The 24,958-nt window shown below is 47.4% G+C and overlaps 1 protein-coding gene across 36 annotated transcripts in view; it reads right to left on the reverse strand.

Annotated features, from left to right (window-relative positions):
* Nucleotides 1–24,958, reverse strand: part of CLASP1 (cytoplasmic linker associated protein 1) — a 320,170-nt gene that overhangs the window by 63,801 nt on the left and 231,411 nt on the right. For 19 of the 36 annotated variants that reach the window (XM_068246166.1, XM_068246161.1, XM_068246163.1 and 16 more), the window contains 3 exons: nt 24,133–24,211; nt 22,278–22,421; nt 9,059–9,151 (listed from right to left, as the gene is read on the reverse strand). In XM_068246166.1, the coding sequence (XP_068102267.1) occupies nt 9,059–9,151; nt 22,278–22,421; nt 24,133–24,211 (316 nt within the window). The remainder of the gene's footprint in view (nt 1–9,058; nt 9,152–22,277; nt 22,422–24,132; nt 24,212–24,958) is intronic. The other 17 variants (XM_068246169.1, XM_068246188.1, XM_068246181.1 and 14 more) reach the window with 2 other exon arrangements.

The raw sequence follows: 24,958 nt of genomic DNA on the forward strand, positions 1-24,958 counted from the left end.
TTGGAACTAGGAATGGAGGCTGCTGCTAGCTGATGGCAGTCCGACACGCTGAGCTTAAAGCGAGTGAGAGGTTATAAAGTGAGAGGATATAAAGACTGTCATAATTATTAAATCTTAAATAATACCAGTTGCCTGGCAGCGCTGCTAATTCTCTGCCTCTAATAATATTAGCCACAGCCCCGGAACAAGCATGCAGGTCAGATGCTCTGACGAAAGTGTGACTGGATTAGCTGCATGCTTGTTCCTGGTGCGATGCAGAGACTACTGCAGCCAAAGAGATCAGCAGGGCTGCCAGGCAACTGGTATTGTTTAATAGGAAATAAATATGGCAAGAGACGACAACATTCTATTTTACAAATATTGTTAGGACCCCGTTTCTTAAAGACGACCTGTAACTACACATAGTAGAATGCAGGCAATTATTCAGGACATCCACTTTTACATGGAATATCCTGGTTCCAGCATCATAAACACTTCCTATATCTATATATTGCTGTATAGTGGTATAGTAGCCCCGCCCTAGTATTGAGGCTTAGCCTAGGCTGTTTATTATGCACAAGTCTCCTCCTAGAGCATTTTAGGAGACCGGGTATATTTTCTATGGGCTTTATAACTCACAGTACCCAAACATTTAGCAGATATCACCTGCCAGTGCTAAAGATTTTTCTGCCTGTGATAACTTTCATTTTGTAAAAATAAGCAATTTCATTAATTACGCTATTTTCACTTCTGTTCTGTTCTGCATGCAGAGCTGTTCACTGCTGAAAGGGTTACATTTTGGCAGCTTTCCCTAAACTTCGAGAAATTAAAGGATTGTGAAAAAGAAACTGGCTATTGATGTGATCTGCGAGACTCTGCTCAGGGCTGCCACATGAACAAGCTATCATCTGAAAAGTATACACGGCTATTTTTAGCATCCCCCAAATATTTATTTATTTATTTATTTATTGTATTTATAAAGCGCCAACATATTACGCAGCGCTGGACAATAAATAGGGATACATACAATATTTAGGGGTGACATACAGCAAAATGACAATACCTGAATACAAGAAAGATCAGGTCATGCAGCACAGTATGAGTGCAAGGTAATGCTTAGTCAGTTACTGGATGGGAGCATGGCGATTAGGCAAGTTAGGTTCACTCAGATGCATAGCATGGGTTCACAGTAATGGAGGTGCATGAATGATGCAATTAATCATTAGCTTAATCTCTGTCCTATCAGGTCAGGACCAAACATGATGAGAGGGAAGGTAACGTAAACCGCATCTAGTCGCCATGGTGACCAGTCAGTATAAAAGGATATGAATGTCTTCCTGGAAAGGGGCAACAACTCTATGCGGAGGGAGTGTGTAAAATAAAAGATGTGAGGCAGAACCGTTTGCATAAAACATGAGGGGATCTTAACTGGCCAGAGTCACGTTTCTGTAAAGACCACCAAACTAACAGTGCATCAAGCAAGAAAACACTATTTGTATACTTATGTAGCGTATTGTTTTTTTTTTTATATAGTGCTGACATCTTCTGCAGCACATTATAGAGTACATAGTCATGTCACTGACTGTCCTCGGAGGAGCTCACACTGTAATCCTACCATAGTCATGGTCTAATATCCTACCATATTATTATTATTATGTATTTACTGTATAGAGCACTGACATCTGCAGCACATTACAGAGTACATAGTCATGTCACTGACTGTCCTCAGAGGAGCTCACAATCTAATCCCTACCATATAGTCATAGTCTTACGTCCTACCATATTATTATTATGTATTTATACAGCTTTGACATCTTCTGCAGCACTTTACAGAGTACATAGTCATGCCACTGACTGTCCTCAGAGGAGCTCACACTCTAATCCTACCATAGTCATAGTCTAATGTCCTACCATATTATTATTATGTATTTATATAGCACTGACATCTTCTGCAGCACTGTACAGAGTACATAGTCATGTCACTGACTGTCCTCAGAGGAGCTCACAATCTAATCCTACCATAGTCATAGTCTAATGTCCTACCATATTATTATTATGTATTTATATAGCACTGACATCTTCTGCAGCACTGTACAGAGTACATAGTCATGTCACTGACTGTCCTCAGAGGGGCTCACACTCTAATCCTACCATAGCCTAATGTCCTACCATATTATTATTATGTATTTATATAGCTCTGACATCTTCTGCAGCACGTTACAGAGTACATAGTCATGTCACTGACTGTCCTCAGAGGAGCTCACAGTCTAATCCTACCATAGTCATAGTCTAATGTCCTCCCATATTATTATTATGTATTTATATAGCACTGACATCTCCTGCAGCACTTTACAGAGTACATAGTCATGTCACTGACTGCCCTCAGAGGAGCTCACAGTCTAATCCTACCATAGTCGTAGCCTAATGTACTGCCATATTATTATTATGTATTTATATAGCACTGACATCTCCTGCAGCGCTGTACAGAGTACATAGTCATGTCACTGACTGCCCTCAGAGGAGCTCACACTCTAATCCCTACCATAGTCATAGTCTAATGTCCTACCTTATTATTATTATTATTATTAGTATGTATTTATATAGCACTGACATCTCCTGCAGCACATTACAGAGTACATAGTCATGTCACTGACTGTCCTCAGAGGAGCTCACAGTCTAATCCTACCATAGTCATAGTCTAATGTCCTCCCATATTATTATTATGTATTTATATAGCACTGACATCTCCTGCAGCACTTTACAGAGTACATAGTCATGTCACTGACTGCCCTCAGAGGAGCTCACAGTCTAATCCTACCATAGTCGTAGCCTAATGTACTGCCATATTATTATTATGTATTTATATAGCACTGACATCTCCTGCAGCGCTGTACAGAGTACATAGTCATGTCACTGACTGTCCTCAGAGGAGCTCACACTCTAATCCCTACCATAGTCATAGTGTAATGTCCTACCATATTATTATTATGTATTTATATAGCACTGACATCTCCTGCAGCACATTACAGAGTACATAGTCATGTCACTGACTGTCCTCAGAGGAGCTCACACTCTAATCCTACCATAGTCATAGTGTGATGTCCTACCATATTATTATTATGTATTTATATAGCACTGACATCTCCTGCAGCACATTACAGAGTACATAGTCATGTCACTGACTGCCCTCAGAGGAGCTCACAATCTAATCCTACCATAGTCATAGCCTAATGTCCTACTATATTATTATGTATTTATATAGCACTGATATCTCCTGCAGCACTGTACAGAGTACATAGTCATGTCACTGACTGTCCTCAGAGGAGCTCACACTCTAATCCTACCATAGTCTAATGTCCTACTGTGACGCTCACACGGTTCCCAAGAAAACAGTGTGTGCGCCATTCAAGTCGCAAACGCAAATTTTACTGCAAAATAGTAGAAATGTCATTTTCTTTTTAAATCCATTTTTTTCTCTTCTCCCTGGCTCTTTCACCTAAGTGTTAAACGCTGAGTCCTGGAAGGACATAGGCCCCTGATGTGTGAAGATGCCATCAATCTAGTTTTTGCCTGACAGAATCTAATAAAACTGAGCAAAGAGAGACAAGCGGGCTCCAGCTTTCACACCTCCACACATAGCAAATGCACAGATCTCATCAGGGTCTCTCTGGAAGCAGCTGACCTACTGTGACCTAGGAATCCCCAATATCCAGATTTCCTTCACATTTTCTTCATAATTCATGGCATAGAAAGTTCCTAGGCCACTGAAAAGTGCACAAGTTCTGAGGTTCAACTTGGTGCCGATGCTGAGAGAGTTTGGACAAGCTAGATGCTTCCAAACCCAGGCTACAAAGGGGAGAAGTACAAAACTGTGTTGTCATATCTGATCGTCGTGTTTGGTATTACCAGATTCACACAATTACGCCGATTATGAATATTCATTCGGGTTCTTGATGTGACCTACGGGCACGGAGAGAGCGGGCAATACATGAATTGGGCCAGAATCTCTCCCCGTCTAAGGGGGCACTGCCTTATTCAAATTGCACAAGGCTGGACTTTGACGTGTCATGATCCTTCCCATCTACAGTGAGGTTAAAACTCCAATGACACAAAGGTCCAGCGTCCTTCACCTTTAATCTGATGTCGAATTAACATCAAATTGACCAGCCCGCAAGGACACGGGCCAAAACCTCCATCTTGGATTATTTCTCACAAAGGCCTCAGGGTGCATGGACTACTAATACCGGTATTTGAACTGTATTTTAAGACATTCTGTTTCTTTTCATCTCTACTCTCTATCAAACCGATCTGTTCTGCTGGACAGGTATATCTATCTGTGGGCTAAATTAGGCTGTGTGTATGTAGTTTTAGAATAAAATGAACAATTTTATCGTTCAGTCTTGTACCTGTTCTGGTCATCTGATTGCTGCTACAACGAATCTGCCCTCTGAAGAGTCAGTCATACTACCGCATTGTTTTATTTTTTTCTTATAAATTGTTGATTTGCTAGCTAGGTTGTAAATAACCGTTTCTTCCTTTTAGGAGTAGCTAGTTGGAGACTGTCTGCTCCATTCAACCAGACAGTGGTGGCAGTGAATGTACCCGATTTCCAGCGCGAAATCGATATTTTTTAGTTTACCAATTGTACATACAATCGTGATTGTACATGTATGGGCACCTCCAACCAATCTTAACCGTTTACTACGCATACAGTGAATTTGCCTCCAGAAGTCTCTAGTGCATGAGACCTGCATGGCAACAGTGGCCTAGTAATACAGGATTGGTGACTGATTGTCACATTACATATTGTGGGCAGCTGCGCGATCAATCTCTATTGTCAGTCTGCTCACTGTACTTCCTGCGTACGCTAACGGGAGCAGATTAGACGGGATCGCGGGGCTGGATTATCACACCTACCATATTATTATGTATTTATATAGCTCTGACATCTTCAGCAGCACTTTACAGAGTACATAGTCATGTCACTGCCTGTCCTCAGAGAACTGCGATTCATACACTACTTCAGCCAGAGAGATCAGCAGGGCTGTCAGGCAACTACTACTATTTAAAAGAAATGAATAAGGCAGCCTCCATATATCCATCTCCCATCAAGGGAACCTAAACTGAGAGGGATAGGTACGGTATTTTTCCTTTTAAACAATACCAGTTGCCTGGCAGCCCTGCTGATCTCTTTGCCTGCAATAGTGGCTGAATCACACACCTGAAACAAGCATGCAGCTAGTCCGGTCTGACTTCAGTCAGAGCACCTGATCTGCATGCTTGTTGAGGGGCTGTGGCTAAAAGTATTAGAGAGCAGGAGAGTCAGGCAACTGCTATTATTTTAAAAGGAAAAATCCATATCCTTCTCAGTTTAGATTCCCTTTCAGGGGTTTTAACACAGCAAGGAACTGTAATACACTAATTGCAATCACGTACACATGGAGTTTAAAGGAAACCTAAAGCAAAGTAAAGAAAATGAGTTTCACTTACCTGGAGCTTCTACCAGCCTCCTGCAGCCACCCTGTGCCTTACCCGGTACTCAATGATCCTCCGTTCCCCACCGCGGCTTAGTTTCGGAGGCCACGGCCGCGCAGGTGCAGTGGCCCAACCACTCCTAGTCGGTGAAACTGAGCCGCGGCAAGGGACCGGAGGATGTGCGAGGGCACAGGGCAGCTGCAGGGGGCCGGAGGATGTGCGAGGGCACAGGGCAGCTGCAGGGGGCCGGAGGATGTGCGAGGGCACAGGGCAGCTGCAGGGGGCCGGAGGATGTGCGAGGGCACAGGGCAGCTGCAGGGGGCCGGAGGATGTGCGAGGGCACAGGGCAGCTGCAGGGGGCCAGAGGATGTGCGAGGGCACAGGGCAGCTGCAGGGGGCCGGAGGATGTGCGAGGGCACAGGGCAGCTGCAGGGGGCCGGAGGATGTGCGAGGGCACAGGGCAGCTGCAGGGGGCCGGAGGATGTGCGAGGGCACAGGGCAGCTGCAGGGGGCCGGAGGATGTGCGAGGGCACAGGGCAGCTGCAGGGGGCCGGAGGATGTGCGAGGGCACAGGGCAGCTGCAGGGGGCCGGAGGATGTGCGAGGGCACAGGGCAGCTGCAGGGGGCCGGAGGATGTGCGAGGGCACAGGGCAGCTGCAGGGGGCCGGAGGATGTGCGAGGGCACAGGGCAGCTGCAGGGGGGCGGAGGATGTGCGAGGGCACAGGGCAGCTGCAGGGGGCCGGAGGATGTGCGAGAGCACAGGGCAGCTGCAGGGGGCCGGAGGATGTGCGAGGGCACAGGGCAGCTGCAGGGGGCCGGAGGATGTGCGAGGGCACAGGGCAGCTGCAGGGGGCCGGAGGATGTGCGAGGGCACATGGCAGCTGCAGGGGGCCGGAGGATGTGCGAGGGCACATGGCAGCTGCAGGGGGCCGGAGGATCGGAAAGGGCACAGGGCAGCTGCAGGGGGCCGGAGGATGTGCGAGGGCAAAGGGCAGCTGCAGGGGGCCGGAGGATCGGAGAGGGCACAGGGCAGCTGCAGGGGGCCGGAGGATGTGCGAGGGCACAGGGCAGCTGCAGGGGGCCGGAGGATCGGAGAGGGCACAGGGCAGCTGCAGGGGGCCGGAGGATGTGCGAGGGCACAGGGTGGCTGCAGGGGGCCGGAGGATGTGCGAGGGCACAGGGCAGCTGCAGGGGGCCGGAGGATGTGCGAGGGCACAGGGCAGCTGCAGGGGGCCGGAGAATGTGCGAGGGCACAGGGCAGCTGCAGGGGGCCGGAGGATCGGAGAGGGCACAGGGCAGCTGCAGGGGGCCGGAGGATGTGCGAGGGCACAGGGCAGCTGCAGGGGGCCGGAGAATGTGCGAGGGCACAGGGCAGCTGCAGGGGGCCGGAGGATGTGCGAGGGCACAGGGCAGCTGCAGGGGGCCGGAGGATCGGAGAGGGCACAGGGCAGCTGCAGGGGGCCGGAGGATGTGCGAGGGCACAGGGCAGCTGCAGGGGGCCGGAGAATGTGCGAGGGCACAGGGCAGCTGCAGGGGGCCGGAGGATGTGCGAGGGCACAGGGCAGCTGCAGGGGGCCGGTAGAAACCCCAGGGAAGTGAAAATCTTTTTCTTTACTTGGCTTTAGGTACACTTTAATGCAATAATCATAGATATTGAATTTTTAAACTACCGCAAAAGAATCTAAAGATATTGCTTTGTTTTCTTCTAAATAACCTACTCAATTTAACGTAATCAAAAAGTCTCAAATCTCATCTGATATAACGATTGCACTGAATTACAACCACAGTCAATGGTCTTTCATTGTCCATTTGATTTTACAGACGCAATTGCTTTGCTGAAATTAAAGTACCATGGAATGACCACTATTAAAACGTGTGTGTGGCCAGCAGAACGAGTGTATTCTGGCATGAAACGCTGCGTTTTTGCAGTGTCTTGGGCTTTTACGGCTTACACATACCATGCAATTTTCCCATCAGATTGGCTGGTCGATTGACAATTTCCAGCATGTCCGATCTGTTTTCGATTGAGACACCGATTTTGTGCAGTACTGATCTCAAAATCGATCTCTTGATTGGAAGCAGACCAGGCATGCTGGAAATGATCAATCAATCAGCCTATCTGATGGGAAAATTGCATGGTGTGTATAAGTCTTTATTGCAGGCTTTTTCAACCAGGGTTCCTGGAGTACTTTGCAGGGGTTCCTTGGCATTCTTCCCCATTGTGGAGTTTGGGGTGGGGGGGGGTGGGGGGGGGGAATTGATAGAGAGCACGCGATAATAGGGGGAACTGTAAAAAGAAGCATTAAAGGTTACCCGAGGTGACATGTGACATGATGAGATAGACATGGCTGTGTTCCTTTTTTTCTTTCTCTGCCTGAAAGAGGTAAATATCAGGTATGTAAGTGGCTGACTCAGTCCTGACTCAGACAGGAAGTGACTACAGTGTGACACTCACTGATAAGAAATTCCAACTATAAAACACTTTCCTAGCAGAAAATGGCTTCCGAGAGCAGGAAAGAGATAAGAAGGGCCAATAGTTCATAGATTTTAGCTCTGGCATACTTCAATGAATGTGTCATTGAGCAAAAACAATAAAGTTAAAACTTAAAAAGTAGATTTAAATATAAAATAAAACTGTGAAATATCTTAAGTCATAGGAGAAGGAAAATAGATGCAATCGTTTATTTCAGCCTCAGGTGTCCTTAAATTCAGAATAATACAATGGAGGTCTGACCTGTGAGCGTCCCTGTTCAGCACCATGGTGCCACAACACTACAGCCCAGACATACAATGGCAGCATGGAAAGCTACTTGACACTGGGAATGTGGGGAAGGCTTGGAGTGGACACCGATGGTTCTTCCAGTACTCCTGCTTGTGCATTATAGTTAGAGCATGCAAAATACACTACAAAAACACCCCAATTATGCACCACAACACAACATTCAGATCTGCAGGACCGTCAGTGACGACTGTGATCTTCTGTCTGCCTTTTATAAGGATTAAGCTAGAATCTTATACAGGATATATATTTATATCACAGCTACTGAATAAAAAACCAGTGGCAAAGATGCAGCCCTACACTGAGGTCATGCTTTTCCACTCAATCACCCGGTACAACACCATTGTGCATCTTTGTGATTGTGCCTTGATGACTGGGGCGTAACAATACCTGGGGAGGCGGGAGCTGGGATGGGCTGTCTTGCAGAGTGGCAGCTGAGCAAAGCATTATACAGTATCTGCTCCCAGTGGCGATACAGGTTCTCTTCACTTACTGTTCAGTATACAAGTGCCCTGCAGCCAGCAAATCCAAATGTAGCTTCTGTCCCTGTCACATGACATGTGACTGAAGCCGTATGCCGATTGGCTGGCTGCACAGCACCTGCACATCGAACAGGTAGTGAAGAGTGTCCCGTATTGCCACTGAGGGCAGATTATGTATAACGCTCTGCAGATGCCCAGCCCAATGTAGCTCCGCCCCCGCACGAAAAGGTGATTGGAAGGGTGCAGGTGCTGGGCAGGGAGGGGGGTTGTTAACACACGCATTGCACACCCATGACATCAGTGCAGTATTGTGGTTAGTGCACACACGTGGCGTCCATCTACCTGTTTACATCTATCTTCCAGGCTGCCGTCAGGCCCGGAGGAAGCTGGACTGGCTCTGGGTGAAAGGTCGTCGGGCAGCCAGCCATGCAGGTTCTGGGTGTCGGGAGGAAATCCGGGAGGAAGAACCAAGCGTTAGAAGGGCACAACTCACACAAAGCAAACAGGGACAAACAGCTCAGGGAGGGACATTGCACAGTTCTCTACCATCCCTAAATAAACATGGATTTAATGGCTGGACCTCCAGGGGTGAAGACTGCATGGAAGTAGAGCTGATTTCATTCAGAGTACTTTCTCTTTATACCAGGAAACACGTGACCACAACTGCTGCACCAAGTTTCCACCCACAACTGTACCTCCCACAGTAAGCCACAACCCACAAGAAGCCGCCTGCAGCTCTGGTTGAACTCGATGGACGTATGTCTTTTTTCAACCCAAATAACTATAACTGTGCTGCCCACACTTAGGCCACATACACACATCAGACCATAGTCTTTTGAAAATGAAAGATCACAGACCAATCTTACCACCCTTCATGTAGTATGAGAGCCATATTCTACACAGTCTATTCTATGGAGCTGAACTCCCCATCAGACAGAAATCTTACCCCCTTCATGTAGTATGAGAGCCACACCTACACAGTCTATTCTATGGAGCTGCACTCCCCATCAGACAGAAATCTTACCCCCTTCCATGTAGTATGAGAGCCACACCTACACAGTCTATTCTATGGAGCTGCACTCCCCATCAGACAGAGATCTTACCCCCTTCCATGTAGTATGAGAGCCATACCTACACTGTCTATTCTATGGAGCTGCACTCCCCATCAGACAGAATTCTTACCCCCTTCCATGTAGTATGAGAGCCACACCTACACAGTCTATTCTATGGAGCTGCACTCCCCATCAGATAGAAATCTTACCCCCTTCCATGTAGTATGAGAGCCATACCTACACAGTCTATTCTATGGAGCCGAACTCCCCTTTAGATAGAAATCTTACCCCCTTCCATGTAGTATGAGAGCCACACCTACACAGTCTATTCTATGGAGCTGCACTCCCCATCAGACAGAAATCTTACCCCCTTCCATGTAGTATGAGAACCATACCTACACAGTCTATTCTATGGAGCTGCACTCCCCATCAGACAGAAATCTTACCCCCTTCCATGTAGTATGAGAGCCATACCTACACAGTCTATTCTATGGAGCTGAACTCCCCATCAGACAGAAATCTTACCCCCTTCCATGTAGTATGAGAGCCATACCTACACAGTCTATTCTATGGAGCTGCACTCCCCATCAGACAGAAATCTTACCCCCTTCCATGTAGTATGAGAGCCACACCTACAGTCTATTCTATGGAGCTGAACTCCCCATCAGACAGAATTCTTACCCCCTTCCATGTAGTATGAGAGCCATACCTACACAGTCTATTCTATGGAGCTGAACTCCACATCAGACAGATATCTTTGCAAGATGCTGCACACAAAGAGGCTGTACACATGCAACAGATCAGTATCTGCAAAAGATCCGTTCCTGCAAATTGCATTCATAGTCTATGAGATCTGCAGATCATCATACACACCTTGTTTAACTGACATTCATCTGCAGATCAGACAATCATCTGCAGATCTGAAAATCCATTCTGGTGGAGCTGACCTGCAGATGAATGTCTGTTAAACAAGGTGTGTATGATGATCTGCAGATATCATAGACTATGAATGCATTTTGCAGTAAAAGATCTTTTGCAGATACTGATCTGTTGAATGTGTACAGCATCTTTGTGTGCAGCATCTTGCAAAGATTTCTGTCTGACGGGGAGTTCAGCTCCATAGAATAGACTGTGTTGGTATGGCTCTCATACTACATGGAAGGGGGTAAAATTGGTCTGAGATCTTTCATTTTCAAAAGACTTTGGTCTGATGTGTGTATGAGCCTTTACTCCAGCACCATGCATATTTACAAACTTTGGTAAGTATATAGAATGAGTTTAAATGAATACTGGCCAAAACCCTGACAGTTGTCAGGTTGTCATGGTGATCCCATCAGCTTCCAGGTCCATGCATACTTACAACCGTGGATTAGTATTATAGACAAGTTTAAACAAACTGCCCAGAATCACTTGGTATTTTGTGCCTCCATTTAGCATAATGAAAGCAGCCTACTGCAGACTAACTGACCAAGGGGAGCGCAGGCAGAGTGACTGGGGTGCGCAGGGTGGGGCGCGCAGGCAGAGTGACTGGGGAGCGCAGGGTGGGGAGCGCAGGCAGAGTGACTGGGGAGCGCAGGCAGAGTGACTGGGGAGCGCAGGGTGGGGCGCGCAGGCAGAGTGACTGGGGAGCGCAGGGTGGGGCGCGCAGGCAGAGTGACTGGGGAGCGCAGGGTGGGGAGCGCAGGCAGAGTGACTGGGGAGCGCAGGGTGGGGAGCGCAGGCAGAGTGACTGGGGAGCGCAGGGTGGGGAGCGCAGGCAGAGTGACTGGGGAGCGCAGGGTGGGGAGCGCAGGCAGAGTGACTGGGGAGCGCAGGGTGGGGAGCGCAGGCAGAGTGACTGGGGAGCGCAGGGTGGGGAGCGCAGGCAGAGTGACTGGGGAGCGCAGGCAGAGTGACTGGGGAGCGCAGGCAGAGTGACTGGGGAGCGCAGGCAGAGTGACTGGGGAGCGCAGGCAGAGTGACTGGGGAGCGCAGGCAGAGTGACTGGGGAGCGCAGGCAGAGTGACTGGGGAGCGCAGGCAGAGTGACTGGGGAGCGCAGGCAGAGTGACTGGGGAGCGCAGGCAGAGTGACTGGGGAGCGCAGGCAGAGTGACTGGGGAGCGCAGGCAGAGTGACTGGGGAGCGCAGGCAGAGTGACTGGGGAGCGCAGGCAGAGTGACTGGGGAGCGCAGGCAGAGTGACTGGGGAGCGCAGGCAGAGTGACTGGGGAGCGCAGGCAGAGTGACTGTGGAGCGCAGAGTGGGGAGCTGACACAAGCATGCAGGTCAGTGTTGCCATGTGTCTCGCCTGTATTTACATGTACACTGCAGAGTACGGTTTACATCCATCAACAAGGAAGCCTAGTGAACTCAATCACACTATTAAACGCTTATTGTTCTGATAAGGGCGGATCGCAGGCACAGATTAAAAGCTCATTGTCTTTATAGGAAAAGAGAGAACATTAATAAGCGTCAGTTAGTATAAAGCCTCCCATTATAACACTCAAAACAAACAGGAGTATTTTGGAAATAGACGGAGGAACAGTGGGATCATTCTGTTCCGATGGCGCGGCCCCAAGTACACACCGGCGAAGGCAGAGCGTGCCGCTAAATGAGGCCACCAGGAAGTGGCAGCTGAACAAGGAGCGTCTGGTGCTTACATTCTGCTGCAGCACAGCTACTGCGAGCTCAGCCATAATACACTCTGTGTGTAGCAGCAGCAGACATCACAGATACACATCACAACTGACAGACAAAACGCTGAGCACAACTACACTCAATGAGTTCATATCCCTGCCGCAGCCAGCTTTGTAGCATGGTGCCCCTGGTGGTCAAATGCTGGAACTATCTGCACTATGAGCAGCAAATTAGCTACATACTCTTGTACAGGACAGAAGGAAAGCACAGAGAAATGCACTCTATATATTTAGAGAGTTTAGCTTGTCTAATTCCCCCTCACCTGTGACTACCAGTAAACACAAGTGTAATTTGATCCCACAGCTGTGTCAGCTAAGGAATCTCTGCTGCCTTCAGCAGAGCAGCTAAACTATAAACACAGGATGTTAACCCTATGTCTGCTCCCATGAAAGCAGGAAGTAGACACACTGCAGATTTATTGCAGGATTTGTATCGGCTGTAACAAAAATGTTTTTCATTATGCTGTTGCTTATCTTTTAGAGCAGAGAGGAAGTTCTGAGTTCAGGTTCACTTTACAGAGAAACTATACGGAAAATAATGTAAATAATACAATTGCAGGGGGTAGAGAATTCCGCATAGCTAAACAGCCTAGGTTAGGCTGTGACATCACAGGGAGGGCGGGGCTACACACCAATATACAGCAATATAAAGATATAGGAAGCGTTTCTAATGCTGAAACCAGGAATATATAAACAAAAATGTGAGAATCCAGAATAATTTACTGCATTCTACTAAATGCCACCGTGGTGCGTTTTAAGCTAGCTATGTGCTAGCTGTGCAATGGACTTTACTTTGCAGCAAAGAAGGGAAATTTGGGTGCACAACACCCGGCTATGCATAAATGTACCTTCCTTTGCCTCAAATTGCAGCTTTGCGGCTGAGGTAGGTCTACAGGGGCATCAGCAGAGGGAGGATTAAGGAGATATACTGCATTAAAGAGATTCCTTGCAAGAAACTTATTAGAGTTGAGTGCAATGATCGTTGAAGGTTGGGGTGACCTGGGAATATCCCTAACATGTGAATAGACCCTGGTGGTCTAACCATCCAGTGAGTGGCATCTGATTGGGTGTGGTGAAGGATTTCCTGTCAATGATTGGGAAGTGTTTAATGCAAACTGGTGTGGCTTTGAACCTATGAATACTTAAAGCGGGCCTGGACTCAGAACTTCCTCTCTGCTCTAAAAGATACACAACAGAATGATAACCTTTAAACAAAGAACATTTCTTTGTTACAGCTGATACAAATCCTAAAATAAATCTGCAGTGTTTCTACGTCCTGATTCATGGAAGCAGACATATTGTTTACAGCCTGTGCTTTCAAATGAGCTCATCTGCCATAGGCAGTCATGTGACCCAGGGGAGGGATCAAATTACAAATAGTGATTAGACTCAAATTAAAGGGGGGAATTACACAGGCTAAACTCTCTAAATACATACAGGGTGCATTACTCTCGGTTTTCCTTCTGTCCGATGCAAGAGTTCAGGTGCACTTTAAAGAGACTCCGTACCAAAAATTGCATCCTGTTTTTTTATCATCCTACAAGTTCCAAAAGCTATTCTAATGTGCTCTGGCTTACTGCAGCACGTTCTACTATCACCATCTCTGTAATAAATCAACTTATCTCTCTCTTGTCAGACTTGTCGGCCTGTGTCTGGAAGGCTGCCAAGTTCTTCAGTGTTGTGGTTCTGTGATGCATCTCCCCCCTTCCAGGCCCCTCTCTGCACACTGCCTGTGTATTATTTAGATTAGAGCAGCTTCTCTCTTCTCTCTTAACTTTTACAAGCTGGATAAATCGTCCTCTGAGCTGGCTGGGCTTTCACATACTGAAGAATTACAGACAAGGGCAAAGCTGTTTGCAGGAAGAAACAAGCAGCCTGAACAGGGGGAAAGAAGCACACAAATGATCTCTTGAGATTCAAAAGGAAGGCTGTATACAGCCTGCTTATGTATGGATGTATTTTCTATGTGTGGACATACAGTACATCAACCTACTTCCTGTTTTGGTGGCCATTTTGTTTGTTTATAAACAAACTTTTTAAAACAGTTTTTAACCACTTTTAATGTGGCGAGGTGCGGCGAAATTGTGACAGAGGGTAATAGGAGATGTCCCCTAACACACTGGTATGTTTACTTTTGTGCGATTTTAACAATACAGATTCTCTTTAAGTACACGTGGTTTCTTTTCTTTTCTTTTTTTTCCAAAACCTCAGGTAAACTTCTTTCACACTGTGATTATGGGGTGTTGTGTGCAGAATTCTGCTGGAAAAAATTGACTGAATCCATTTTGGAATAAGGCTGTAACATAAAATGTGGAAAGTGTGGTGTGCTGTGAATGGTTTCTGGATGAACTGTAGGCGCAGGTCTTAGCACAGGGAATGCAGGTGACGGGGCACACTTTGCTCCCCAGCGTAAGGCGGTTTCTCAGGAAGTTTTTGTTGCTTTAAAAGGTGAGATTTTATATTAGAGCACAAATCTGATGGAAGCCGCACACTTGCAAAACCATTTCCACTATAAAAACACAGGAGAACAATAAACAGGCAGTAAAGGAATTTCTGAGAAAAGGCTTGCACAAGCGGCCTGTCGCTGGGCTCTGTGTCCTGCGGCCAGTTCCCAGCTGTTGTGCTAATTTATTATTTGACTACCTGGTTAAAGTGGAACGCGGAGTGCAGAGCGCCTGGAGGAAGCAATCTCGCTAACAGCACTCAATCTTCCTAACGACTGCACAGACGTGCGCACACAACTCGTTACAGGTTAATGGGAGACAAGCTCATTATATTAATAGGCCCTTTCCTCTGTGCTGTCCACCGCAGGTCTAATGGCAAGAGAGGCTGCTGGACAATGCACTGATTATTCAGATGCTGCATCTATATCCAAGAAATCTGCCAATAATGTGCCTGTACGGTGCAACCTATCACACATCATACAACCCTGCTGCCTCATGCGCAAGAGAGCTTGTCAGACAATGCACAGATTATTAAGATGCCGCATCTTTATCCAGGAAATCTGCCAGTAATGTGCCTGTACGGTGCAACCTATCACACATCATACAACCCTGCTGCCTCATGCGCAAGAGAGGCTGCCGGACAATCCACAGATTATTCAGATGCTGCATCTATAGCCAGGAAATCTGCCAGTAATGTGCCTGTACGGTGCAACCTATCACACATCACACAACCCTGCTGCCTCATGCGCAAGAGAGGCTGCCAGACAATGCACTGATTATTCAGATGCTGCATCTATATCCAGGAAATCTGCCAGTAATGTGCCTGTACGGTGCAACCTATCACACATCATACAACCCTGCTGCTTCATGCGCAAGAGAGGCTGCCGGACAATGCACTGATTATTCACATGCTGCATCTATATCCAGGAAATCTGCCAGTAATGTGCCTGTACGGTGCAACCTATCACACATATAATACAACCATGCTGCCTCATGCGCAAGAGAGCTTGTCAGACAATGCACAGATTATTAAGATGCCGCATCTATATCCAGGAAACCTGCCTGTACGGTGCAACCTATCACACATCATACAACCCTGCTGCCTCATGCGCAAGAGAGTCTGCTGGACAATGCATTGATTATTCAGATGCTGCATCTATAGCCAGGAAACCTGCCAATAATCTGTCTGTACGGTGCAACCTATCACACATATAATACAACCCTGCTGCCTCATGCGCAAGAGAGGCTGCCAGACAATGCACAGATTATTAAGATGCCGCATCTTTATCCAGGAAATCTGCCAGTAATGTGCCTGTACGGTGCAACCTATCACACATCATACAACCCTGCTGCCTCATGCGCAAGAGAGGCTGCCAGACAATGCACTGATTATTCAGATGCTGCATCTATATCCAGGAAATCTGCCAGTAATGTGCCTGTACGGTGCAACCTATCACACATCATACAACCCTGCTGCCTCATGCGCAAGAGAGGCTGCTGGACAATGCTTTGATTATTCAGATGCTGCATGTATAGCCAGGAAACCTGCCAATAATCTGTCTGTACGGTGCAACCTATCACACATCATACAACCCTGCTGCCTTATGCGCAAGAGAGGCTGCCAGACAATCCACAGATTATTCAGATGCTGCATCTATAGCCAGGAAACCTGCCAATAATCTGTCTGTACGGTGCAACCTATCACACATCATACAACCCTGCTGCCTTATGCGCAAGAGAGGCTGCCAGACAATCCACAGATTATTCAGATGCTGCATCTATAGCCAGGAAACCTGCCAATAATCTGTCTGTACGGTGCAACCTATCACACATCATACAACCCTGCTGCCTTATGCGCAAGAGAGGCTGCCAGACAATCCACAGATTATTCAGATGCTGCATCTATAGCCAGGAAACCTGCCAATAATCTGTCTGTACGGTGCAACCTATCACACATCATACAACCCTGCTGCCTCATGCGCAAGAGAGGCTGCTAGACAATGCACTGATTATTCATATCAGTGTTCTCCCCAGGCTCTTTTAGCCGGGTGCTCCACCCAGCTAGTTTTGGTGAGCACCCGGCTGTCATCAGCTCACCTCTTCCTATGCTGTAAGCAGAGTTGTGCAGAGAAGCGCCGGCCCTGCATTCTCTCATATTCCCCCACCCGGCTACTTTCTCATGCCACCCGGCTGGAAAAAAAATTCTGGGGAGAACACTGCATATGCTGCATCTATAGCCAGGAAAACTGCCAATAATCTGTCTGTATGGGGAAACCTATCACACATCATACAACCCTGCTGCCTCATGCGCAAGAGAGGCTGCCAGACAATCCACAGATTATTCAGATGCTGCATCTATAGCCAGGAAACCCGTCTGTACAGTGCAACCTATCACACATCATACAACCCTGCTGCCTCATGCGCAAGAGAGGCTGCCGGACAATGCACTGATTATTCAGATACTGAATCTATAGCCAGGAAACCTGCCAATAAACTGCCTGTACGGTGCAACCTATCACACATCATACAACCCTGCCGCCTCATGCGCAAGAGAGGCTGCCGGACAATGCACTGATTATTCACATGCTGCATCTATAGCCAGGAAAACTGCCAATAATCTGCCTGTATGGGGCAACCTATCACACATCATACAACCCTGCTGCCTCATGCGCAAGAGAGGCTGCCGGACAATGCACTGATTATTCGGATACTGCATGTATATATCCAGGAAATCTGCCAGTAATGTGCCTGTACGGTGCAACCTATCACACATCATACAACCCTGCTGCCTCATGCGCAAGAGAGGCTGCCAGACAATGCACTGATTATTCAGATACTGCATCTATATCCAGGAAACCTGTCTGTATGGTGCAACCTATCACACATCATACAACCCTGCCGGACAATGCACTGATTATTCAGATACTGCATGTATATATCCTGACATCCGCACCAATACACTGTCATGTTTAGCAATCAGTGATAGCTTCTCACTGGAGGGAACCTCACGGCCAGTGAATGGCATATAGCCAGTGTCTGCTCCACACAGCTCCATCACATTGCTTTCATATATGTTTAATGTCCTTCCATGTGCACATCTACAATCCTATCAGTGGTATGTGCAGGAATTGTATATCTTCTGGATTTATCGCTGTGCACATCTGATCAGCTTCACTTTCATGTCTGACAAGCCGGTTCCACAACCTCATTATCTTGGCTTCAGGTTTCTAAGGAGCTATTTTCAGGTCAAAAGTAAAAAAAAAAAAAAAACACACGACATTGTCAGACATGATGGCTCCCTTGCTTTACATGCGTTTAACTATTCAGGTGGTGCAGGGGAGCCATATATCTGCAGAGGAAGCCTCATTCTTCAGAGCTGGTTCCCTTCAGATTAAACTCCTGCATATAAACAATGCGGCTAGGGCTGGGCCCAGGCAAGAGAGGCTCCAGCCTCAGGGCGCAGTGTAGGAGGGGCGCACAACTCAGAGTGTAAACTAATGTTTAAGGTGTTGGAGGCCCTGGGGCGCCTTTTAGTCTAATTGCAATCAGTGTGTGACGCGGGGGGGGTTGGGATTTGGGGGCCCTGGGGCCGGGGGCATTGCTAGGATCCTAATAGATGGGGGGGGGGGGGGATTTGGGGGCCCTGGGGCCGGGGGCATTGCTAGGATCCTAATAGATCCCGGGTCCTTTAAAGAGAACCCGAGGTGAGTTCTAAGAATGCTATCAGCACACAGAGGCTGAGTCTGCATATAATGCCCAGCCTCTGTTGCTATACTGTTCCCCCCCCAGCCCCTCCTGCGCTCTGCTATGCCCCCATAAATCAAATTTCGCACTAGCGACACACAGCGTGTCGCAGCCGGCTGCTTACCTTTTGCAGTGTCAGTCTCGCCGCTCCCAGCCTGCGTTCCTTCCCTTCCCGGTGATTGGAGGGAAGGGACACTGATCTACTTGAAGGGACAGGAGGGGTTAAAGGCTGCAATACTGTATGCAGTGCAGTCATTCACCCCTCCTGAGCCCCAAGTGCAGCCATTACCTTTGCTGGGTAGACTTATACTTGAGTCAATAAAAAAATTCCAGCTTAAGAGGGTTGAATATTGTAGTAGACTTATATTCGAGTATATACGGTAATGTTCAATATTTTACATAGAAAAATAATCGATTGCACGTGTTGTACTTTGTGTATGTGTAAACCATTAATCTGTGGACACAGCAGTGTTTTCAGCCACAAAAACAACAGAAACCAGAATGATAGAAGCATTGTGCACATGCATATGAGGTTATATTACTATTTAAAGAGGAACTCCAGTTAAAACAATATAATAAAAAAGTGCTTCATTTTTACAATAATTATGTATAAATGATTTAGTCAGTGTTTGCTTACTGCAAAATCTTTCCTCTCCTGATTTACATTCTGACATTTATCACATGGTGACATTTTTACTGCTGGCAAGTGATGTCACTGGAAAGAGATGCTGCATCCTTTTTTGGCAGTTGTAAACAGCTGGTATTTCCCACAACGCAACAAGGCTCACACAGTGTGATGTCAGTACCTCAGTGCTGTGAGGCACTGACATCATTTGTGGGAGGGGTTTCACCACAATATCAGTCATACAGAGCCCCTTGATGATCCGTTGGAGAAAAGGGAAAGATTTCTCATGGGAAAGGGGGTATCAGCTACTGATTGGGATTAAGTACAATTCTTGGTTACGGTTTCTCTTTAAATGGTTACCAAATGCAACATCAACTGGCATAAACCTCAGTGAACATCTAGTGAGTGGAGGTATTGCCCAGAGTGGGTGGCCTCCTCCCCTATGATTGGCCAATGCTCATTCTGAGCCCAGAAGAGGTGTATAGAGGTAAGGTGGCAGGTTAGGGGGCTTCAGAGTAACGTGGAACCTATTACACTTAGGCCGGGTTTCCACTGCTGCGAATCCCGGCCGATTCCCCGCCCACGAATTCGGATGGATTACAGCAGCCTACAGAAGTCTATGAGAGCCATCCGTATTCGTGGCCGAGGAAAGCATAATTTCGTCCGTAGCTGTCCGAATCCCATAGCCGTGCATAGCGCGGCTAGAGGGATTCGGCTGCGAGAGGCAGCAGTTGTGCCGGCATCGCGTCTCGCAAGACGCATGCCGCCACACAAATGGAAACGTAGCCTTACAGAGACGGGGTCAGGTGACTAGAGATCCGTCTGTGGCACGACCACGTTGTTCAAACTATTCCTTAGTCTCTGCTGCAATGACTGTCATAGCTAGCGCTGCTATATACGACACGTCTAACTTCTGTCCTGTGTCAGAAAAGTCGTGCAAGACAGCATTTTGCATTTCCTCACAGCAACAGAATCAAAATATCTGAACAGAACCAATGCTTAACATAGGATCTGCCGGCATGTGTGTTGGTCCGCTCTGCGACATGCAGCGATTTCAGCTCGCGCAGAAGGGGGGACCCGTCCAACACGGGACAAGACACAGAACATTTATATTGTGCTTTTCTCCTGGCGGGCTAAAAGCGCCAGAGCTGCAGCCACTAGGATGCCCTCTGTAGGCAGTAGAATAATAGGGAGTCTTGCCCAAGGTCTCCTTACTGAACAGGCAGAGCTGAGATATGGTCTTCTGTGTCAGAGGCAGAGCCCTGACACAGAGGCAGAGCAGCACACTACCCAGCCGCTGCTAGAAATGCAGCACAAAGCACCACTACCAGCTCAGCTTTCACAACTTCTAGATGGAAAGAAGTGTTGAACTTCCTCAGTTTGAGGTAAAGAATAATACCTGAACTTTCTTGACACGTAGGATAAGGGCGTAAACCTGAAGATTAGGTTACAGAGTTATAATAAGCTCAGTAACCGAAGACAATGGAAACACACAGTGCCCATCGCTATACATTCTGATGCGTGTCAGGGAACGTGATATACTGCCCAATAGCCAGAACATATGACATGATGCAGGAGGACAGACAGTGCTGAGAGCACTTACATTCTGTACCTGAGAGATAAGCCTATGTACATGACTGCCCAGAGCAGGATCATCCACCAGGCATATTAGGCAGGTGCTTTGGGCCTAGTGGGTGTCAAGTGGCCCACCTATCACCTTCTTTAACCTCCCTCCACTTCAGCTTACCAAAAGTACCAAAAGAGGGCCCCCCTAATCTACTGCCTTGCCTATGGCCTCATTACATATTAATCCATCTCTGTGACAGCCCAACACTTATATGGTATAATCGTTATTTCCTTGAATGATCATCGGTGAGATGAAAAGTGCCCAGCTGGATACATTTGGTTGCAAATTTCATGTAGCTTTGAACTGGGCCAGACAAATGCAATCAACTCCAGCGTGCACTGGCCAAATCTCAAGCTGCATGTCCCTTGCAACAAGCTACTTCTGAGATAAGAGCAGTGAAGTCCCTAGTGGGGGAGAGGGGGCTAGAGACCAGCGCCACCAGCCCCGGTATGTGAATTTACCAATCTGCACTTCACTCAAGTTTGTATGCAAGCTATCGAAAGGCAATAAATATCTTCAGCAGCAGTGCCAGTTGCGCTGTAATGTTTTGGAGCTGGGAGCTGCTCCCCCCACCTTACAGCGGCTTCCTCTGAAGGTAGACGTCCGCTATGCCTGATATGCCCAATGCAGCAAAGATTAAGATTTCCCTAACCGATCAGGTAGCACCATTCATTGTACCACCGTCTACTACTTGATATCGATAAGATTTCAATGGAATTGATCAGAATACCAAGCTATGCATCCCCCCCCCTCCCCTCCAACTTTGCAGCTGTTCCCCAGTCAAAGCAACTCGGAGGGAGAAGAAAAGTAATTCGGGGGTTGCCCATCACCGGCATCCAAATTACATCTAAAATCCCACTGCGCGGCCACAGACTGTTAAACATCTATGGGGGATTCTTAGGGTCTACAACAGCATTTCCTGAACAGCAGTTTAATGGCCAAAATAGTAAGATACCAGCCAGCCTCCCTAGTCACTGGCACACTATTATGTCAGCGAGACTTTGCAACAGATGTTCAAGAAATGCAGTTGAAAACAAACAAAATCCTGAGAATCCCCCCATGAGGAGATGGACTGGCCTAAAACCTGTCGGTTCTGTCAGATTGTAACTGCTTACTTTTTTCGCGACAGTGGTCCTTTAATACTCTGCACTCTCTCCCCATGCATTGACATAAATACCACCCCCCCCCCTCCAGATATCAGACAGCGATCCCGGGAGACGGAAGTGTTGCGTTTCTAGTCAGGAGTCCACGTCAATCAAGTTAACATCAGAAAATGACAAGTAATAAAAACCAAGCAGTATTAAAGATGGAAAATAGCCAAAGACGCTCCTCCGCCTGACAGAGTGACAAGGAAGGGAGAGAAGGGAAACGGCAGACAGGAAATATGGGAGTACCTTTCTCACATCTGAGCTCTTTGGTTCTGTCGTCCATGTGATGATTCTGGAGACGGCCAATCGCGTCTCGCTGGAGTTCACAAAGTCTGTGGGGTCCATCTGCCGGGCGAGGGACTCGATGTACTTCAGGATGGCCACCTTCACCTGCACAAATCACACACAGTTACAGCTATTCAAGCACAATGGCAAAAGTTATATGCTCTCTACCAGAAACTGTAACTTCAGCATCAAAAGTGCATCAAATGTATTTAACCCATTGGCAGCGAGAAGTGCTCTGCTTTTGACCTCAGTGGGCAGAACGGGTTGTGCTGTAAATTCCTGGAACGTTTTCATCTCTCTCTCTCTATTGTCTCACACTGCCCCCTAGTGACAAGTGGCCATGAATTCACATTACCGCTTTATTAATTAGAAGCAAGAAAATGTAACATAGAAACAAAAAACATGCTAAAATAAATAGGCTTGGAGTACTTGCAAGGCTCTAAATAAATTGGCTGCTAAAAGGTTGACAGCAGGGCTCAGTGCTGCCGCCTTCACTTCAGACTGCAGCAGCCGTGCCAGTGTTTTGCTGCTTGATAATCAAGTCCGCATTTATCCTCCGTCAAGCATTGTGCTTCTAGAGTGGTTACATTAGGAACAAAGACTGAATTTTTAATATCCATTTTTTGTAGTTTAAGTTAAAGAGACACTGAACTGTCAGGAGATAAACATGGGAGAATATGGTAACAATATTTTATTTATTGAAAGGGTTAATAAACCAGAGCTTTCTCTAGCAGCTATACTGAAAAGTAACTACAAACAAAAACCTTTTTATCTGGCTGAGCAAACACTCCTGACAGATTAGCTGATACATTTTTTCCTGGCATTATTTGATCACTGATTGATAACCCACCATGGCCCTCTGATCGTAATTTCCTATATTTGTAGTATAGTTCATACTGAGGCATCCCACATCCTCGACACAACCAGCGCTGGCTGAGACCCTCTTTTAGTTCCCGGCCTGGCTCACCTTCATGCACAAGTATGTCTGATCTCTTTGGCTGAAGTAGTGTCTGAATCACACACCAGAAACAAGAGCTTGCCGAACATGGCTGTGCGCCCATCTGTGTATGAGCCCAGACGCACTGCCTATGCATACCGTGCAGTAGCATGAAACCGCTTTTTCTTCTATGAACAAGTGGCTCAGTGCTACTGCACAGGCCATATTTTCGCTTGTAAATGGGCAGGAGCGCAAGCAGCCGTGAAATAGTTGAGCAGCAGTGGGCTGGACTGAGGTAAGTATCTAAAGTTCCTTCTTTTTTTTGCCCACAGTATCACTCACCATATCCGTGCTGCCATCACAAACCTTCTTGTGAAGTCCTCATTATTCTGTCTTGCACTAGCCATTCCTTTCTCACTTCAGATTATGTGGGTCTTTAATTACATGAAGGTGCTATAAAGCCTACAGGCCTCTGACTGAAGCATCAGTAGCAATCATAGGCAATACCCGAGTGGAGATGAGACAGGAGTCTACCCTATGGCTACAGCAAGGCAGAACTCTGCATCTTCAGGAGCTTTATAATGACAGCTGGGACCTGGTGAGTATTAAAATTATTCCTCCACTCAGAGCTATGATAAGACCCTAAACTCTGCTGTGACAAAAACCTGCTGACCGCTGAAACTCGGAGGAGTCTTTTTCCCCCCCAAATTCACACAGATTTTCACCAGTGTGGCAGAAAGTCTGTAATTTACAGAAATGTAACAAGTGAATGTTTCTACTCATTGCCCCAGTCAGTGGATGCCAGGTCAGTGCCAGGCCGAGTCCCCAGCATTCTCAGATATCTGTAGAGTATGTAGAGACAGTGTTCTGGGTACCAACCTTGAGGTTTGGAGTCTGCGTCTGATCCACTATGAATCTCATCAGAATGTTAAACTGCTGATCAAAAGGAAATGAATCCCTGCAGAGAGAAAATCAGAGTTATTTGGGGAATATCCAGAGCATGTGGGGGAATATTGCCTGATCTGCCGGGATTGGTGGACTGGATCTGCCGGGACTGGTTTACTGGATCTGCCGGGACTGGTTTACTGGATCTGCCGGGACTGGTTTACTGGATCTGCCGGGACTGGTTTACTGGATCTGCCGGGACTGGTAGACTGGATCTGCCGGGACTGGTAGACTGGATCTGCCGGGACTGGTAGACTGGATCTGCCGTAGACTGATCTGCCGGGACTGTTGGAATGATCTTCTGGGATTGGTAGACTGATCTGCTGGTAGACTGATCGCGCGGGACTGGTAGACCGATCTGCCGGGACAGGTAGACTGATCTGCCGGGACTGGTAGACTGATCTCCTGGGACAGGTAGACTGATCTGCTGGTAGACTGATCTGCCGGGACTGGTGGAATGATCTGCTGGGATTGGTAGACTGATCTGCGGTAGACTGATCTGCCGGGACTGGTAGACTGATCTCCTGGGACAGGTAGACTGATCTGCCGGGACTGGTAGACTGATCTCCTGGGACAGGTAGACTGATCTGCCGGGACTGGTAGACTGATCTGCCGGGACTGGTGGAATGATCTGCTGGTAGACTGATCTGCCGGGATTGGTAGACTGATCTCCTGGGACAGGTAGACTGATCTGCCGGGACTGGTAGACTGATCTCCTGGGACAGGTAGACTGATCTGCCGGGACTGGTAGACTGATCTG

Source organism: Hyperolius riggenbachi, chromosome 7, assembly GCF_040937935.1.
Source record: "Hyperolius riggenbachi isolate aHypRig1 chromosome 7, aHypRig1.pri, whole genome shotgun sequence".
Lineage (NCBI taxonomy): Eukaryota > Metazoa > Chordata > Amphibia > Anura > Hyperoliidae > Hyperolius > Hyperolius riggenbachi.